This window comes from Sciurus vulgaris, assembly GCF_902686455.1.
Source record: "Sciurus vulgaris genome assembly, chromosome: X".
Taxonomy (NCBI): domain Eukaryota; kingdom Metazoa; phylum Chordata; class Mammalia; order Rodentia; family Sciuridae; genus Sciurus; species Sciurus vulgaris.
Window position 1 is genome coordinate 17,515,251 of NC_136471.1, and position 19,684 is coordinate 17,534,934.

A 19,684-nucleotide genomic window follows, 5' to 3' on the forward strand; every position below is an offset into this window, starting at 1 on the left:
AGCTGCATTCTTCTTTAGATTGAAAGCAAATTTAGTCACCTCTCTGTCCCCAGTGGCTGGCCCAGGTCTCAACCCAGGTGAGGAGCTCAGTGTTTATTGACTGGAAGCTACTAAATAAAATATTGGTTGGCTGGAGTGTTTAAACATCAGCCTCCTGGCTTCCCCTTAGAAAACAGAGCTTTGTTGGGCTTTGAGAAAGTGTTAAAAAACAATTTTGTAACACACTCAGGGGGTTCAATTGTCATCATCTTGCTTTCTCACACTAAGCCAGCTCAAAGATGGAAAAAACAAGCAACTTCTATTATCTGACAGAAGTCCTCCAGATTTTTCAGATGAAAAAATAGCTCATAGCTTTTTTGTCTGGCCCACATGGGAACACAGCTGTATAGGAAATTCGAATGAACAACAAAATTCATGCAATAAAGCCTTGTGACCCCCCAATGCAACCAAGAATCAAATACTTCTCAATTTTTGTAGGATTAGTATTTAAACACATAGTCAAGCACTTCAGTTCCAATAAATCTGGAGAAATGAAACCTTGTTTCCAAGAAGTGCTCACAGAGCTTTCAATACATTTTTTTCCATCACTGCAAAATAACTTCCACAACTAAACTGTGTCTCTGTGGTGAGACCCAATACCATCCAGATACACCAAGTAGAAAATGAGCAGACCTGGTGTGCAACCACGACACAGAGGGCACGACTACCCAAGATGTAATTGCAATATGGATTCATGGTAAAGGAGATTAATTTTTTCACTTGGCAGAATTGGCAAGAAATTGCCAGGTCTCATGGAGTTCAGACTCCAGCCCTGACTAAGCCAGTTCTCAGAGTTCTATCTTCACTATGGCAACCACTTGGGATGCCTCCAACTTGCTGAAGTGGAGATTCCGAAGGAAAATAACCCAGAGTAGCTGCATGGTCTGCAGAGTTTTCCATACTTTATTCAAATAGCACCTCATCAGCAAAACCATACAGAATACTGAACGTTGGTTTCAAGAGCCTTGTGAATCCCAGTTAAAATGTTTCTATGTATATCACTTCATTTAATCCCCCAACAGGCCTGGCAGTTAGTTGGGGCTGGAACCAGAATTTAGTACCTACCACAGTGCCTGGCACATGTTAATAGCTCAGTACATGTTTATGGAATTCATGAACTGCCATCATTTTATAAAGGAAGAAGTAGGTTCAGAGAGGTTTAAGTGGGTTCTGAAAAGTGCCCAGTGGCATACAGAGCTAGAACTCTGGTCTCCTGTTAGCCTATTGTTTCTCCTATTCTGCCATGCTAGCCTTCAAACTCCAACTGAATCAAGGTCAGGAGGACATTTTTCTCCTGGTCAATAAACATTCACTGAGCATATGGCTCATTCATCTTGTTTTCAGTGGAACCTCTTAAGCAAGGCCTCCTGACTTGCCTCTTCCATCCTGCCCAAATCTCCTCTTGCCCACTACTCTCTACACCATTTCCCATGTGACACTTATCCCAACCTTTCATTATTTTATGCTTATGTGTTTATTGCCTTCCCTGACCTGAATGTAAGCTCCCTGAGGGCAGGGTGCTGGCCCAGACTTTGGCTGACCGTAAGATGAGAGTGTGATGCAGCTACTGAAACCAAGTCAATGTGGTCTCAGGCAAAGCGTGTTCAGAGAAGTGTAGAACAATGGACTTCAGGCCCAATATTCAGAAGATAAGGGAATGGTGGTGTTTAGCCTGGGAACAGAAAGACTCAGGGAAGATATCTTTTCAAATGCCTGAAGGCTGCAACACAAAAGAGGGTAGACTTGGCTTAAGTGATCCAGCAGAACAGGGGAAGGGGTGGTAGTTGCAGGGAGATTTTGGTTCAAGACACACCTCATTATGCTCACAACTATATAATTGTTGGATGCATACTGTCTTCCCACTAATATGTAAGTGCTGAGGGTAGTCCTGCATCTCTTATTTCTCACTCCATGTATATAGCAGAGCACATGGTGTTTTTGCCAAAGTCTGAAGGAATGTTGTGTGAAATAGCAACTGTAGGTCACTGTCACTTTGCCTAAAATGCTCATCCTCACTTCCCTTCACCTTACTGGCCCTTGACTTACTCTAAAGGTCAGATCTTAACTATCACTTCATTAGGAAAATCATTCCTGGTTCCTGTATCAGCAGATGACAATCCCCTCTCATAGTGCCCCATGTTTCCATCACAGCATTTATGATTACTGTATTTGAGGTTATTTGTCAAGTACTGAGGGTTGAATTAGAACAAATTATATTCCATGCTTTTATAATTATGTCAAAATGAATCCTAATGTTATGTATAACTAAAAAGAACCAGTAAACAAAGATCCATACTGCGCTACTGAAAGGTGATCAGCACTTCTTGCATGAAAGATTCCTAAGAGCTCTATGATATGGCTGTCAGTATCTCCTGTACAATACTCTCCAGCAGACCTGGGGATTTTATTCAATTATTTGCCATTTCTACTGTGAATGGTGTAAAGAAAGAGTTCAGGTCTGTGTAACTTCAATACGTGGACTTTTTTTTTTTTCTTTTTTCTAAACCAAACTACGTGGACACAATCTGCTGTTTAGAATTGCAAAGTCTGCCATGAAAGATGACCACTTGATGGAAAGGTTGGGAGGTAGTGTGAAGGAATGCTGCTAGCCAGGCTGCCTTGCCCATGGGCTAGACAAGACACAGGAGGGCCCTTGGCTAGGAATGTGAAAACTCCCAAGCAGGGGAACCTGTGTCAGGCAGCCAACAGGGCTGCAAGTGGAGGGACAGAGCTGACTACATGCCTTGCCCTGGCCTGTTAACAAGCAGGTGTGGGCGGCAGGCTGGAAGTCTGCAACTCCCTTCATTATCCTTCTCGTTATACTCAAGATGGATTAGCACAGAGCCTGCCTGCCTTTGGAGCCAGTAGAGTAGGGGTTATTCTGGACTTGGGAAGCAGACTGGATTTGAGTCCTAGTTCTGTGACTTCATTAGCCATGTGACAACTCCTCTGCACCTGTTTTCTCTGAAATGACAATAGCAGAATATACCCTTATGGTATGCATAGAACTGAATTTAAAAATACCTCAGTTATACATTGCTTGCATCTAAGAGGGGCTCAAAAATGGGGACTACTGCTGGGCATGGGGGAATACACCTGTAATCCCAGCAGCTCAGGAGTTTGAGGCAGGGGGATCACAAATCCAAAGCCAGCCTCAGCAACCTAACAAGGCCTATGCAACTCAGGAAGACTCCATCTCTAAATAAAATATTAAAAATAGCTGGAGGTGTGGCTCAGTGGTTAAGCACCCCAGGTTCAATCCCCTGCACCAAAATGATAATAATTATTGTTATCATCTTCAAATTTATTTTAAAACCTCCTCCTGCATCATCATAGTGTTGTACTTCCTGTCAAGAACTTTATGATTAAGTCAAAACATCTATCTTTTCACTTCCTTACATTCTACCCATGGGTCAGGTTAATAGATGTGTGGCGAGTTAGAAAATGTGAGATGTTTCAAGGAATGAGTCTGTTGTGTGTGGGCCCCCCATCTGTACCTCTCACTGGGCCATGAGCATGGAAGCCAGAGTGGATGGCAAGAAGGCACAACAGATGGTGGCTGGGGCCATTACCCAGACCACGTAATGATGCTGTCAGCAAACTCTAACATATAAAACACCTCATGTACAAAAATAGTGATGTGTCTTTAACTTGGAGGAAGGACTATTTGTGCGACCACTCTCAAGCAAACCTGGAACTGCCTTTCTACCTAACTGGATACAGAATCCACTCTCCCCATCTAATAGAAGGAACTAACATTTTCATGACATTCTCCATCACTGAGTTAACAGGCTACAAATCAATGTAATGGAATTCAACCACTTTGACTCATATTTCTTAAATGGCCCAACTGTGACCATATGCAAATACACCCACCCTTACACATAAGCACCAAGAATTTGCCACCCTGTAAGTTAAGTTGTTAGGTTTGTTTTTAAACCATCAGTCTTCCCCCTTTTCCTGTGTGTGTGTGTGTAGAAAAATAAATGAAGTCAGCACTCTTTACATCTCACTAGAATAAGCTGTGACTCAGATATGGTGAGTGGTTATTTGCAAGGCTATAATTTCTTTAATGACAGATTTTCCTAAAAGAAACCACTATAACATTTGTCCAAGTACTCCAAGGGAAAACAAAAAATACATGAAGATTAAAAGTCTATTACTTTAACAGCACATTGCCAAACACAGACAACTAGGATAAATGCCAAGAGACCTTTAAAAATAACTTTAAAAGATGCAACGTTCAAGTCAATCAAACATGTAGGTTCCACAAACAACAGAAAAACAGGTCCCAAAACAGTTCTACTTGTACATGATGGTAACTCAGACTGTACTTCATCAAAGTTCACTCGGGTGTTTCAATTCAATGGGTGTCTGAGCAGAAATGTTTGCTCTTCTTTGTGTGGAGATGTGCACATAGGTTTGAGAAGAAAAATCTTCCAGAGGCCGATGTAAGCACAGCAGGCTTGGTTCCCCTTTGATAAAGTACTGAAGGCAGATTTAGTGGACTCAAGCTTTATCAGTTTCCCTAATGAGAAGCCTTATGCATGCGGAAACAGACAAGTTACAGAATTTGTCATGCTAAGTATTTACAGCCATGTTCATAAAGTGAGCTCAGTAACCTGACAGAATAAAAAAGGTAGTTGTTAAATTATTGTATAACCTTTTATAACTTGAATAATTCTGTGGGAAGATGATACTGACATACAAAGCCCCTCAAACATACATCAACAAGAAATTATTTACTGCACGAAGAGGCACACATCATATAAAACACACACTTCACAGGAGGGGTTCCTGCATAGCAGGAAAGTCGCTACCACTACATAACAAATGGCTATGCCAACAGTCAAGGCTGCCACTAAAGGGTACAATATTAGAATTCCCTTAAAATCTCAAGGAGTGTTTGCCACAGCACAGAACCTTTTTGGAGAGTAAGTACGTGTTTTGTTTGGATGAACAGTTTTCAGTGGAAATTTTGAACATCACGTAAGTAGATCAATTTTCTAATTGGGTAAGATTTAAGGCAATGCTACTCAGACCTGAGGAAAAAATCCACAAAAGTTTATATTTTACTTCAGAATTATTAACAGGTCAGAATCAACATCAAAAAGTATTCCCCTTCCAAGCATTCACTGTACCTATAGGTATTTTCAGCATTACAAAATAGAATCCACTTTCATACTATGAATATGAAATGGGAAATTGTTCTGTGCTCTTCCTTGAAAACTGTAAAAAAAAAAAAACATGGCAGCTTAGGTATTTAATATTAAAAAGTAACATGACAATGAAGACAGCTATACCCACTGCACACAAAGGAGCCTCCTTAAAATAAATGCTCCAGAGCATCGTATTTCTCTTATGACTGCCTTTGGTGTAGTATGGGATGTTCATGGATTCATAAATTAATGTTCAACATCAACTACAGACTAACGGATGACAATTAGACACAGTAAGTTTAAAAATTTTACATTTTGCTCCTGTTCGGCTGCTAAAGAGCAGCGATTTAAATTGATATAAAAACTTGTGACGACAAAGCTTGCTATACAGATAAAGTACATAATCAAAAATTAAGCAGCAATTAAATTTCTTATTTAAACTTATCTGGTATAGAATATTTACATATTTGGGAAGAGAGACCTCCAATACCAGTCACTCCCTTCTTGCCCTCTGTCCCCTCTCCACCTGCCCCAGCCCCTCCAAATCTAAATCAAGTGCCCTGAACTATTTACACCTGTACTTTGGCTAAGCCGGCTGGATGCAACTCCAGGGTCTTGGCCTAGAGGAAAAGAAATAAGGTCTTGGAGGTCATTTGCAGTCTTCCTTTGAAACAGCAATGTATTGCAGTCCAATGAATCTGTTCTTTCACAGCAAGGGGGGGGGGGAAGAGCCCCATACCTCACTCCGCAACCTGAGTGGGGTAAGATCAAAATGTCATCAGCTCCTTACACCACAACTGGCCACAAGAGAAAAGGGAAAGAAAAAGGTCATGACAAAGGCAGCAGCAATCAACAAAAGTGTCCCAACAAAGGAACCTCATCTCCCTGGGTTCACTAGGAAATAACACTTCCCTCCTTCTTCTCCCCCGCCCAACCATACACACACAAATTAATTCACATCACAAGAACTCGGTACTCCGGTTAAGTGTCAGGTAAATACAGAGTAAATCCATCATTTTTATACTTTAACTCAGACATGAAGCTAACAGAACACACAACATCACTGTGAAAGTAACTTTCTAAAACAGATCCAGCCTACATAGTGCAGCCAGAAAAACTTAAAAGAATAGTTTGTTCACAATCTGCCTTGTACAGGATATTTATATTCTTTCTATGCCATATAAATAGCATTTATATAGCTTACACATTCAGAGACATGCACTAGGACTTTTTAGGTAGTACAAATTTCTTCACAATCACATGTGCAAATTATACAAATCACTAAGTGAATATTAATAAGCTTAGGCTGGGCTGTGTCTCGTATCCTCTAATGAATTTAATGCAGGTTCAGAATCATCCATAGGCAGAACCAGGCGTGTCCCGCGAATGACCAGCTCGTGGTCCCCCAATGCAAGCTCCCGATCCAAGGCATCTTCAGAACTGTTGCCTAAGAATCTCCTGGGGGCACTAGATATTGTCGATTCAGTGGTCACAGTGGAATCCCCATAGGTCAAACTGATATCACCATCGTTGAGAATAAGATCAGAGTCATCATCTTTCAATTGTTCCTGGTTCTAAATGCAAAATAAAATAAGCTCTAAGAATTTTTGAGACATTAAAGAACCATTTTGAGCAGGAGAATTTTAAAAGATTCCCTATTTAAAACTCTTCAGTGGCCTAATGCCAGGATAAGGTTAAATGTCCTTACCATGCCTTAAAAGACAGTGACTTAGGGGCTGGGGCTGTGGCTCAGTGGCAGAGCACTTGCCTAGCACATGTGAGGCACTGGGTTCAATTCTCATCATCACATACATATAAATAAATAAAGGTCCACCAACAACTAAAAAATATTTTTTAAAAAGATTCAGGCATATCTAAATTGCTGCTGATTTTTTTTAAAAAAGAAAAAAAGGCAGTGACTTGTCCCCTTCAGCTTCATCTCCTGACACAATCTGCATCTCACATCCCAACAGCCCCAATGTGTGCCAAGCAGACTGCAGGGCTGCCAGCTGCCCAGATCTCTCTGGGCTTCTCTTGCCTCTGTGTCATTCTACATGCTGGCCCCCCCTGCCCACTTCATGTGACTAGCACCTACTTAGAACTTTCTCCTAGAAGATATCCTTGATCTTCCAGGTCTAGGTTAGGTGTCCCTCCTTGACTCCCTCCCCGCAGTAGCATTTGCTCTTTCACACACTGGCCTGCCATCAAGGGTCTTAAGAGTCCAGGGTGAGAGGGGGAGGAACACAATGATAAATGCATGGTTATGATAAAAGACTCGGTGCTACCTAGTCCAAGTACCTCACATAGTTTGGGACACAGAAATATGAAATCCTCACTGCATGCTTCTCTCGCAGCTCTATAAGGTCTGCTTATAATGGAAAGTTTGTGGCAAAATAGCATGCTTAATAAACTTCTACAAAAAGGAAAAAAATCAAGAATGTGTATCCCATTTTGGTAAATAAAAGCCATGTGTATACACAGAAAAGTCTGGAATGGTATTCAACATTAGCTGTGTTATAGTTTAGATTTGGTGTCCCCCAAAAGCTCACATGTGAGACAACGCAAGAAGGTTCAGAGAAATGATTGGGTTATAAGAGTGTTAACCTAATCAGTGATTAAATCTCCTGATATGGATTAACTGAGTGGTAACTGAAGCAGTAGGGTGTGGTTAGAGGAGGTGGGACTTGGCGGCATGGCTATGGGGTATATATTTGTATCTGGAGAGTGGGGTCTCTCTCTGCTTCCTGATCACCATGTGAGCTGCTTCCCTCTGCCACACTCTTCCACCATGATGTCCTGCCTCACCTCAAGCCCCAAGGAATGGAACTGATCCTCTATGGACTAAGACCTCTGAAACCATGAGCCCTCAAATAAGCTTTCCTCTGCTACAGTTCTTCTGGTCAGGTCCTTTCATAACAGCAGGGAAAAAGCTGACTAAAACACTCTGTAACAACAGAGTTATTAGTGAATTTAATTTACTTTATATGTTTTTATACTGTTGGACACTGGCTATTGCCAGAAATTTCCCTAAATAACTTAGACAAACAAATGTGAATTGAAAAATAAATCAACAGCCACCAAATAGACCAAGTCCCTGTGCCCCTAATGTAGTTTAATGATAAGTTTAACTAGTGTCTGTCATTTAATACAACACTACTCACAACAAAGTGTTTTGACTCCTTCACAGGATAGCAGAGGCTTTTCAGTACTTCCTAATGTTTTCATTAAGTTTCAGATCTAGGGTAATATCTACCAAATTTTTAAATCTATGTCTTTTGACCCAGCAATTTTATCTTTAAAAGCTATTCTATATATTTTTATATCCTTGAGTAAACTGATAGGTAAAAGGCTATTTAAAAAATATAATCACCATAAGTATTATTTGTAATAGCAAAAAAAAAAAAAAGAAACAAATGTCTGTCCATGGGAGACTGAATTAATCAATTTTAGTGTAGCTACAAATGGAATATTATATACTCATAAAAAAGAAGGTAACAGATCTAACGTATTTAATGAAAAGCCATCAATAATGTATCAGCAATTGAAAAAAGCAAGTAGTGGGACATACACCTATTATGACTCCATGTGTACAAAACAAAGCTATACACATATATAAGTTTGTATGAATAGAGCTGGATGTAGCTTAGTGTTAGAGCAGTTGCCTAACATGTGCGACACCCTAAGTTCAATCCCTAATATTGCAAAAAACTGAATAAATTAAGTTTATATAGAAAAAATATACCAGAAAGTATCTATCATAAACTTTTACTAAAGATCACCTATAAGGAGTTAGGTAGGAGGAAAATTACTTTTTTTCACTTTGTACATTCCACAGTTTAAATATTTAGCCACAAGCATATTAATTTCATAACTTAAAAAAAATGAGTAACAAAAATGTATTTTAAGAAACAAGTTTTATGGCTATGATGGGTTAAATTTATTCCCCAAAGATGATGTCTGACAGCCTAACCTACGAATGTGACTTTGTTTGGAAACAGGATCATATTTAGAAATTAGGTGGGTCCTGATCCAATGATGGTTATCCTTATGAAATTTAGACAGAGTGGTGCACATGGGAAGACACCATGCAAAGATGAAAGCTGACATTGAAATGATGTATCTATAAGCCACGGAATGCCACAGATGGCCAGGCAAAGCACAAGAGAGAGGCCCGGAGGGAACCAGTCCTGCCCTTACCTAGACTTTGGACATTTTTTAAATTTTTAAAATAAAAATAAATAATTTATATACTATAAATAACAGAAGTACAGTCTGATGGTTATAAGTACTTGGAACAGTCCAGATGTACATGAAGGTAAAAATACAGCCCAGCATGGTGGCACATCTGATCAATTTACCCAGACCCTGCCTCGACATAACATTTAAAAAGAGAATGATATAGCTCAGTGTTAGAGAGATCTGCCTAGCATGCCTGAGGTCCTAATATGGGTTTAATCCCTATTACTGCAAAAAGAAGAGAGAAGGAGGATGAAAGTTAAGGCCAACCTCAGCAACTTAGCAAGGCCCTAAGCAACTTAGACCCTGTCTCAAAATCAAAAATAAAAAGGGCTGGGGGTGTAGCTTAGTGGTCAAGTGCCTCTGAATTCAATTCCCAGTACCAAAATATAAATAAATAAATAAATAAAGTGGTAATAGCAATAATAATAACAATAATAACAAAAAACAGATGAAGTATTCATTTTTGTGTCAGGCATTGTGCCAAATGATTTATATAGACCATTTCATTGACTTTTTAAAGATTTTGAACCCAGAGCTTCAGGCATGCCAGGCAAGTGCTTTGCCACTGATGGACTGCAGACTTCTAACCTCAAGAACTGTTAAGATATTTTGATCATTTTTGTTTAAGATATTCAAAAATTTGTGGTGCTTTGTAACAGTAGCCCCAGAAATTCATATAGTGATGCATCCTGTTTTCCTATAGTCCACAGGACACATAGTTGTTGTGGGCCTTTTGATTTTGGGTGATAGCAAGAGGGACTCTAGAGCCAAACCTCACTGTCTGAACCAAGAGCAGGTTGACATCTCTGGACAGAATCAAACAGGCTACTAGGGCGCAGCAGAAATGGAGAGTGCTTGAGAGGGGAGTTCAGGCAATGTGGGAGAAAAAGAGAGAAGGCAACATGGGGGTGTTCTTCCCACTGTGCCAGCAGTCTGTCAAAAATATGCACTGACTCTAAACAAAGCCATAGGGTACTTCCGCTCCCACCACCTGACCCTGGCCCAGGTGCCACCCCCATGCAGCCTACTTTTCCCCACACATTTCCTGTAGGATCTGCTCTGCTATGCCACAGAGGAAGCTGCAAGCAACTGGAGTGTACCTGACACTGCTTCACTACAGCTTCCCCTCTATCCACTCAAGGTCCTGGGTTTGTGTCTGAATAGTCAACACTAGTGGGCTTTTTTAATAGGGGAGTCCACTGGATGACATAGATTACTTCTAAAGGGTTGGTTTAGAATAAAAAATTTTAAAAATTAAAATTAAAATGTTTGCCTTACAAAAATGGTGTCTATTTAGCATATCTCTGACTTTTTTCTTAGTTGGAATATTTACCAAACCACCAATCCTAGGTTGGTCTGTATCATCTGCAATCTACATCCTGTCTAGAGCTGTCCCTGCCTCAAAACAATGTGGAACAGAAAAACTTTCTCTGATATCCAAAAGTTGGTAGGTATGAAACAGACTGTTCCATTTTAGGAGCATCAAAATTGTTTTAAAATTCTCTCAACAGAACTGTGGCAACCCTAATGCACACATAAAAACATACATTTAGTGCTGAACTCAGGCCACATTGCTACAAATAAATGAAAGCTTGCATGGGAATAGAATGAAGTAGTAAAATCGCCTAAGTAAGATAAGGGACCATTCTATATCTGTTACCAAATAATATTTAAAAGGCCATGAATTTTATTTGTAGATTTAGTGTGTTTTTTGGTTGAGCAAAGTATGTTTAAATTCCTTCTGAGGGATTTTATACTTCAAAGGCCAAAAATTAAGCCAAAATAAAACAAAACCAGAAACCCACCCAGAGAGCAGCTAAATTAAACTTGCTGAACAGTTCAGTTGGTGGATAAAAATCACTTACTTCATATGCCTGGGGACTTGTTAGGCACCTGGCGATGGGCCCGCAGCAGGTGGGGAGTGTGGTGGTGAGAGGAGGCCCACTGTGAGTCAACAGAGGCTTCAGATAGCTGTGAGCAGCTAAGGAAGGGTTGTGCTTTCTCCACACATTCAGAAAACAACTCAGTTGATGACAGTCATTATCACAGTACACCAACCATTGACCACTTTGGAGGTTAACAAAGGGCTTTCACAAATGCAATGTCATGTTGTCATCACATGATGACAGTGAGACAGCAAAGGGAGACCTTTTTATCATCTCTGTTTCGCAGATAGGAAAACTGAGGCTCAGACAGGTCAAGGACTTGCCTAAGTCACACAATTAAGGAAATGGAGACTGATCTACTAGTCAAAATTGGTCTGCTTTCAAATTATGTGTCTATTCCACTACATCATATTGCTCTTCTGACTTTACTAAAAGTAAAAAGAACACAAAGTCATTCTGTATTTGGCACTGAAGTAAGCAAGGGAGAAAATAAAGAATGATACTTGTCAGAAGATTAAATATTTCGATAGTAGACTAAAGTAATAAAAATTGTTTTAATAATTTACTGTGGATTCAGGTGGCCTCCTGAACACTCTAAGTTGAAACTTCAGTTTCAGGTTGAATCTTTTCCTGCAAAACAGTAAGGAGGTAGGAAAGTCAATTCCTAAGACATTTCAATAAACTATGTATAACGAGCTCCTCTACTACAGACCCTCATTTCAAAAAGCAAAAACAGATATGATAATGTGTGATACTCAGAAGAAACAGAGGGAATCACAAGAAAAAGGAGGAGGGAGAAAGGATACAGACAAATATATCATATTCCCCATGTACTTCTTTGGTGGTAGTGGGGATTCAAACACAGGTCTCGCAATTGCTAGGGAAGTGTTCTACTACTAAGCTGCATCCCCAGTCCCCCATATTCCCCACATTCTAAGATGAAAATCTGGACTGAGGATGTAGCTCAGTGGTAGACTTCCTGCCTAGCATACACAAAGCCCTGAGCTTGATCCCCAGCACTGCAGGCACTGGTGGGGAGAATATGAAGCTAAGGTAAGTAGTTCTCAATTAAAAATGGGAAAGCCAGACAAAATTTTATGATTTTTCCATATTAATAAATTCTAAGTAAAGATTAAATACTCAATACAAACACACTTTATAAAACATCTGGCCATGCAAAGCCAATTAAAAACTAGAATGATAAATTCTACTAGTACACTGGTTATAGAAATGACCAAGTCTGAGTCCAGTGGCACTGAATAGGATAGTATTAAGGCTAGCAAGTTGTGAACAAATTCTTTAAAAGAACTTGCCAAAAGAATAAAAACAAAAAGAACTTGCCAAATAATTTTCACAAAAGAATAAAGAAAACCTGAATAGTCTTCTATCTATTAAACAGATGAAAAAAATCCCATATGAAAAGCAAGAGGTCCAAATGACTTCAATGGTAAAATCTTCCCAGCATTTAAGGAAGAAAAATCACCAATCTCATACTGAATCCTTCAGAAAAAAAAAGAGCAAATACTTCCCAAAGCATTTCATAAGGTCAGCATAATCTTGTTATAGAAACCTCACAAGGAAATTAGAATTTTAAAAATCACAAGTCAATATGTTCCACAAAAGTAGACACAAAGTATTAACAAATTAAATCCAGGGACATACACAAAGGATAACATATCATGACCAAGTGGGATTTATTCCAGCAAAGCAAGAATGGCTTTATATTCAAACAACTGATCAATGCAGATCAGTACAATAACAGGTTAAAGGAGAAAAAAATCATGTGTTCAACTCAATCGATGCAGGAAAAGCATATTGTAATACTCAATATCTATTCATGATAAAACTATCAAAAACCTAGAAATAAAAGGAAATATTCTTAATTTGCTAAAGGTTATTTCCAAAAACCTATAGCTAACATCATACTTCATGGTACATTGAAAAATTTCTCCCTGAGATCAGGAATAAGACAAGAATGTCATTATCATCACTTACATTCAGCATTGAAATGGAGAGGTCCAGTCAATGTACTAAGACTCAAAGAAGAAATACAAGGGCATCAAGAAAACAAACAACAATAAACGCCAGAGAGGATGTGGAGAAAAAAGAAACATTTTTACACTGCTGGTGGGACTATAAATTAGTACAACCACTATGAAAATCAGTATAGAGGCTTCTCAAAAGACTAGGCATGGTACCACAGTCATACCCACCCATATGAATTCTTGGTATTTAGTATTTAGTTCTTTATACATTTAGTGTAAAGAACTGAAATCATACTACAGTGATGCATACATACCCATGTTTATAGCAGTACAACTCACAATAGCTGAACTATGGAATCAGCCATCAACAGATGAATGGATAAAGAAAATGTAGCCTGTATACACAATGGAGTTTTACTTAGTCATAAAGAAAAATGAAATTATGTCATTTGCAGAAAAATGGATGGAATTTGAGAACATTATGCTAAGCATAAAAAGATAAACTCAGAAAGGACAAGGTTTACATGTGTTCTCTTAAATGTGGAAGCTAGAGAGGAAAAAGGAAAAGAAAGGTGAAGGGATCACATGAATACTGAAGGGAGATCAGTACAACCAAAGAAAGGGACCAGGGGGAGGGAAGAGGGAAGGAAAAGAGGAAATACTGGGAAATGATACTAGCCAAAATACATTGTTATAATTTGTGCCTGTACAAATGTATAACAGCAAATCCCATCATTACGTACAATGATAACGCACAATAAATGCAGAACAATAACAACAAAAAAAATACAAGAGGTTGGAAAAGAAAAAACATCATTATTCATAGATCACTTAATTGGGTATGCAGAAAATCAAAAAGAATCTATAAATCACCAGAAATAATAAGTGAACTTTAGGAAGACTGCTGGACACAAGATCAATACACGAAATCCTATTATATGTATAATAACAAACAAATAGAAAATGAAATAAATACCATTTGCAATAGCATCAAAATCATCAGATACTTAGAGGTAAACTAATGAAAAAGACTGGTACACTGAAAAGTCCAAAGTGTAAATGAGAGAAATTAAAGAAGACCTAGATAAATGGAGAGAGAAGCTGTGTTCATGAATTGGAAGTCTCAATATTGCTAAACTATCAATTCTTTCCAGCAGGTTTTTAAAAAAGTTATTTTTAGCAAGGCAGAAAATGTGTAAACTGACCAGATGTTTCTATAATTTAAAGGAAAATACAAGGGACCTAAAATAGCCAAGGTAGTACTAGAGAAGAACAAACCTAGATTTACCCTACTAGGTAGCAAGTCGTCTTAAAAAGTACAGTAATTAAAAAGTGTGCCGTTAATATAAAAATAGAGAAACAAAACAGAAAGTACAGAAATTGGCCCTCTTATATGGTCAAGTGATTTACAACAAAAATTTCACTGCAATTTAATGGGAGTAATGACGGTATTTTTAAGAAATGGTGCTGAATTAATTATTTGGATATCCATATTGGAAAAAAAGTAGATCTTGACCATATGCACCTCACACTACAGGTAAATATTAATTTGTGCTGGGCATGGTGACACATACTGACAATCCCAGTTACTTGGGAGGCTGAGGCAGGAGGATAGCAATTTCAAGGCCAGACTGGGCAACTTAGAGAGACCCTGTCACAAAGGAAAATGAAAAGGGCTGCAAATATAGCTGGGGATTGAACCCAGGAGCTTTGTATATACTAGGCAGTGCAAAACAATTTGTGATGGATCAAAAGATGATGCTAAAATGGTCACACTTTTAGAAGAAAATGGGAAAATATGTTCATAACCTTAGGACAGAAAACACTATAACCAGAAAATAATAATACAGTGGACTTAATTAAAATGAAGAACTTCTGTTCCTCAGTAGACAGGATTTTAAAAATGAAAAAGCATGCTACAGATTGAAAAGATATAATGCATAAAATCATCAAAAAACTTAATTCAGGAGTATAAAAAGAACTATAAGTCAACAAGAAAGAGAAAAGACAAAGATATCTAACAGATGTCCAAAAACCATCTGAAAGGATGCTTCTTTTTCCTGGTCATGAGAGAAATGAAAATTAAACCACTGGAGATACCACTATATACTCAGAAAAATGGCTAAAATTCAAAAGGCTGATGAATACCAAGTTCAGGCACAGAAATGAAACAACCAGAACTCTCTTACCCTACTGATGGGGGTAATGATGAATTTATCAAATTGTTAACAATCAAACTGGTTATAAACACTAGAAAACTGGTTGGCAGTATGTATTAAAGCTAAACATGCACTTGCCCTAAATTCAACTTCTTGGTATATATCCAAGAGAAATGAGTATTTATGTTCACCAAAAATATACATACATTCTAAAATATTCAGTTTTATTAGTAATGACCAAAGGCTCCAAATATTTATAAACAAAGATGGTTAAAAACAAAACCAAAAACCCTATAGTGTATTCATACCTTGCAACCCTACACAGCAATAAAAAAGAATCAATCAGTTAAATGCAACAACATAAATAAATTACAGGGAAGATACTGAGCGAAGGAAGTAAAACACAAAAGAATACACAATATATGACCCATTTAGGTGGAGATCAAGAACAGATAAAATGTATCCATGCTGATTGAAGTCAGAATCATGGTTACCCCTTTCTGGGGGGTGGCAGGGATGGTGTTACTATTTCAAAGGAACACAGGGAACCTCCTAGGGTGCTGGAAATGCCTCTATTTATATGGATGGTGGGCACACAGGTGTAGATATAGGTCAAAGTTCATTAAGCTGTACACTTCAGATTCGTGTACTTTATTGTATTCAAGTTATAACTTAATTATAATAAACAATCTAGCTATACCCAAAGGAACCAAAATCTAGAATGATGAATAATTAATTCTACCAGGGCACCAGGTATTAACATGACCAGATCTTGTGTAGTACTTAATAGGGTAGTACTGAATCAAACAAGTCTTCATGTTTACTTTTATAAGAATATACAGAAAAATAAGCTATTATCTTTCTCTATATTAAGATCATTCAACTATTTGTACATAATGCAGAAAATACTAAAGAATTGTTAAATCAGAGGGATGAAAAGCCCCAGGAGGTATGCAAGTGGCTTATATTCAAAACGCTGAAAATGGAGCCAAAAGTGATGACATAATCTTTAAACAATTTTAAAGAGCCAGGTTCTCTCTCCCTAATGGGAGTCTTAATACCACAGATATGCTTGCATTCCTGTTTCCATACAGTAATTTAATTTTGAAATACTTGTAAAAAGTGAATGTAGCCAGGTATGGTGGTGCAGGCCTGTAATCCCAGCAGCTCGGGAGGCCAAGCTAGGAGGATCACGAGTTCAAAGCCAGCCTCAGCAAAAGCGAGGCACTAAGCAACTCAGAGACCCTATCTCTAAATAAAATATAAAAAAGGGCTGGGAATGTAGCTCAATGGTCAAGTGCCCTTGAGTTCAATCCCTGGTACCAAAAAAAAAAAAAAAAAAAAAAAAAAGAATGCAAATATCTGGTAAACAGAATACAATTATTAGGAGCTTCTAATCATAAGTGTCAAGTGCATTCTTCTTAAGTATACAAGGCTTTGATCAGCAAAGGAAACAATTTTTACATACTTATTTATCCCAAAGCTGCTTCGATGGAACCTAACCTAAGTTTTCATTCACTTGCTGATAAATCTTAGCCTGAAAGAACTCCATGATTTCTTTTTTCTGGTTCAAATTTCAAATAAGAAAAACAACAGTAGCAAAATGCTTTTTAAAAGGCATGATTTAAACAGGTTATAGAGTATCAACACTATTCAAAGTATAGCTATGAAGAAAACTTACAATAGGACAAGAAAATATGATCATCAATGAAAACATTTAGCTATTTGTGGCATTTCTGTGGTGCTGGGGATCAAACTCAGGGTCTTGCGCATGCTAGGTAAGTGTCTACCACTGAGTTACATCCCCAACCTTGTTTTTATTTTCAGAAAAAGTCTAAGTTGCCCAGGCTGGCCTTGAACTTGGGATCCTCCTTCCTCAGGCTCCTGAGTAGCTATGATTACTGCCACCATTTATGGCATTCTGAATGAACAGCCGAGTCTCCTGGTCTTTGGAAAGGTCAGAGAAGAAAAGGCGTGTCCCTGAACATTGCAGTATCTATCGGTACTGCAGTTTTATTTCATCTCCAAGCTTTCCCCTAAGGCAGCCTTTCCTCTTCCACCCTAGCAAGTACCCCAACAAGAACAAACAAAAACCTTTTATAAGATCCACTAAATTATCTTAAGGACAACAAATATTAAAGTCTGCTTGATAAATAAGCCTGCATGTTGAAGAAAGTATGACATCTGGGCTCTTGATTCCCTCCACATAGCCAGCCTCCACCATCAACTGTCCCTGCTAATTTCCTGGGTTTGCAAAGGCATTCACTTGTGTGAATTTCCTCCTCCACACACTGATGGACAAAGGGGAGACTACAGGTAGGTTTTATATTCCACTCTCAAAAGGCAACAGTCAAAATAGTTGTTCTGAGGCTGGAGTTTTCAGTGGTAGAGTTCATGCTTAACATGTGCAAGGCCCTGGGTTCCACCCTGGAACCATAAAACAAACAAACGAAACAAGTGTTCCGTGTCTATACTATCCTTTTTTTTTTTCCTCAGTGAAGGATACTTATGATCAAAGTTGTACCATATCCGGAAGAGCCAAGCACTCTCTGCTTTGGTAGTTCTCCTTTCATTTTCTGGAACACCCTGCAGAAAGATAATATAAAAATCATTGCATACACAAACACGTTTGTGTAGAGTCATCCCTTAGTAGAGTCAGAACTAGAACCTACAGAAAAAAAACTTTCCAACATGGGTAACGTCAGAAATTTAATAGCTTGTATGCTATAGCTTTGAAGGAAGAAATTTAAATATTTTTCTGAACATCTCTATTATTTAGAAGAGTTGCTAATTTATGAATCTATTGCCACTTAAATAGTCAGTGTAGGGTAATTCACTTTTTGAAATCTGAAATACTTATACCCCCAATGCAATAGTGACTTAAGTAGAAAAAACACCACACCAACATTCCTAGCTTTGGGAGCTGTCATGGGTCTCAAAAGTAACTGGCATTCCAAGTTACTATTATGTTCTTAGCACCCTAGCAAACAGGCAGGGGAATTCCAATGTAAGCCTGACTGCTGAGGAGAGAAAACTAACACAGCAAGCAGGCTACCTTCTAAAATAGCTTCCAAAAATATAAACTGTGTCCTTATTTATAATACGGTGTGGTCAGTAGTTGGGCAGTAAGACTCTCTGGTTCCAGTCCTGGCCCACCGACATTAACTAGCATGGGCAAACCTTCTTACCTCTCCAGACCCGGATTTCTTCATGTATAAGATGCGAATGTTAGAGATTCACTAAGGTCCTCTCCAGTGCCAATGTTCTAAGGTTCTATGATTTTCTCAGAGCACAGAGTTTAGATTCTGGGTTTTGGCTCCTTCCTGTCTTCCCTAATCCTCAGAAAAAGTATTATTTTCCTTGACAAGGTTCAGTACATACACAAAAATTTTTGAGGACACTGTATGGGCTTATAAGTGCTGAAGACCATCTTCTATATTTCCTTTCACATCACTAGGTATGGTGTTGCATGCCTCTACCTTTTTTTATTTTTATTTATTGATTTATTGATTGATTGATTGATTGTTGGGGATGGAATGAGGCAGGGTCTTGTGCATGCTAAGCACATGCTCTAACGCCAAGCTATATCTCCAGTCCATGGTATTTTGTTCTATTTTTATTTATTTAGTGTTTACTTCTTGAAGAAAAATTCATTTATAGATCTCCCCACCTCCTCACCACATTAATGCCTGTACATCCAACCCCCACACTTCATATTTACTATAATGTTCCTCTGTACTTCCTTGTGGACATTTATTGAGTACACAATATAACCAAGACATCCACAGAGTTTTGAAAGCAGGGGAATTTTTTTTTCTTCTTTTCTGTATATTACAACCAAGTCAACTACCTGGCTCTTTCCCTGTAATTCCATTTTCATTTCCCCTCTGGTGACAGAGGTGACACAGCTGATGGAGTCTTATTCAGACAATAATCAAGAATTTGTCCTGTGAGCTGCATGATAACTTTATTCTCGTTTTGCCACAGGGGTGGAGGCACTGAGGAGCTTTTACCACTTGGACACTAATCCAGCAGTTTGGCACGATGGGAATTTATCCCGCCTGGTTTGTTCAAGTATTTCAAGCCCATGGAATTCTACTTTTAGGTTCTGACCACAAAAGAGGCGAGTACTTACTATATCACATATACACACAGGCACTCATCATTCAACAGCTAACAAAATTAGCATTCAGGAAATGAATCTGGAAAACGTTTTT

At 38.4% G+C, this 19,684-nt stretch overlaps 1 protein-coding gene across 3 annotated transcripts in view; it reads right to left on the reverse strand.

Moving 5' to 3' along the window:
* Window positions 1-4,057: 4,057 nt before the first annotated feature.
* SLC9A6 (solute carrier family 9 member A6) overlaps window positions 4,058-19,684 on the reverse strand; it is a 58,405-nt gene continuing 42,778 nt past the window's right edge. For all 3 annotated transcript variants that reach the window (XM_079124599.1, XM_079124598.1, XM_079124600.1), the window contains 3 exons: window positions 17,974-18,053; window positions 11,303-11,408; window positions 4,058-6,772 (listed from right to left, as the gene is read on the reverse strand). In XM_079124599.1, the coding sequence (XP_078980725.1) occupies window positions 6,500-6,772; window positions 11,303-11,408; window positions 17,974-18,053 (459 nt within the window). In that variant the 3' untranslated portion in view covers window positions 4,058-6,499. The remainder of the gene's footprint in view (window positions 6,773-11,302; window positions 11,409-17,973; window positions 18,054-19,684) is intronic.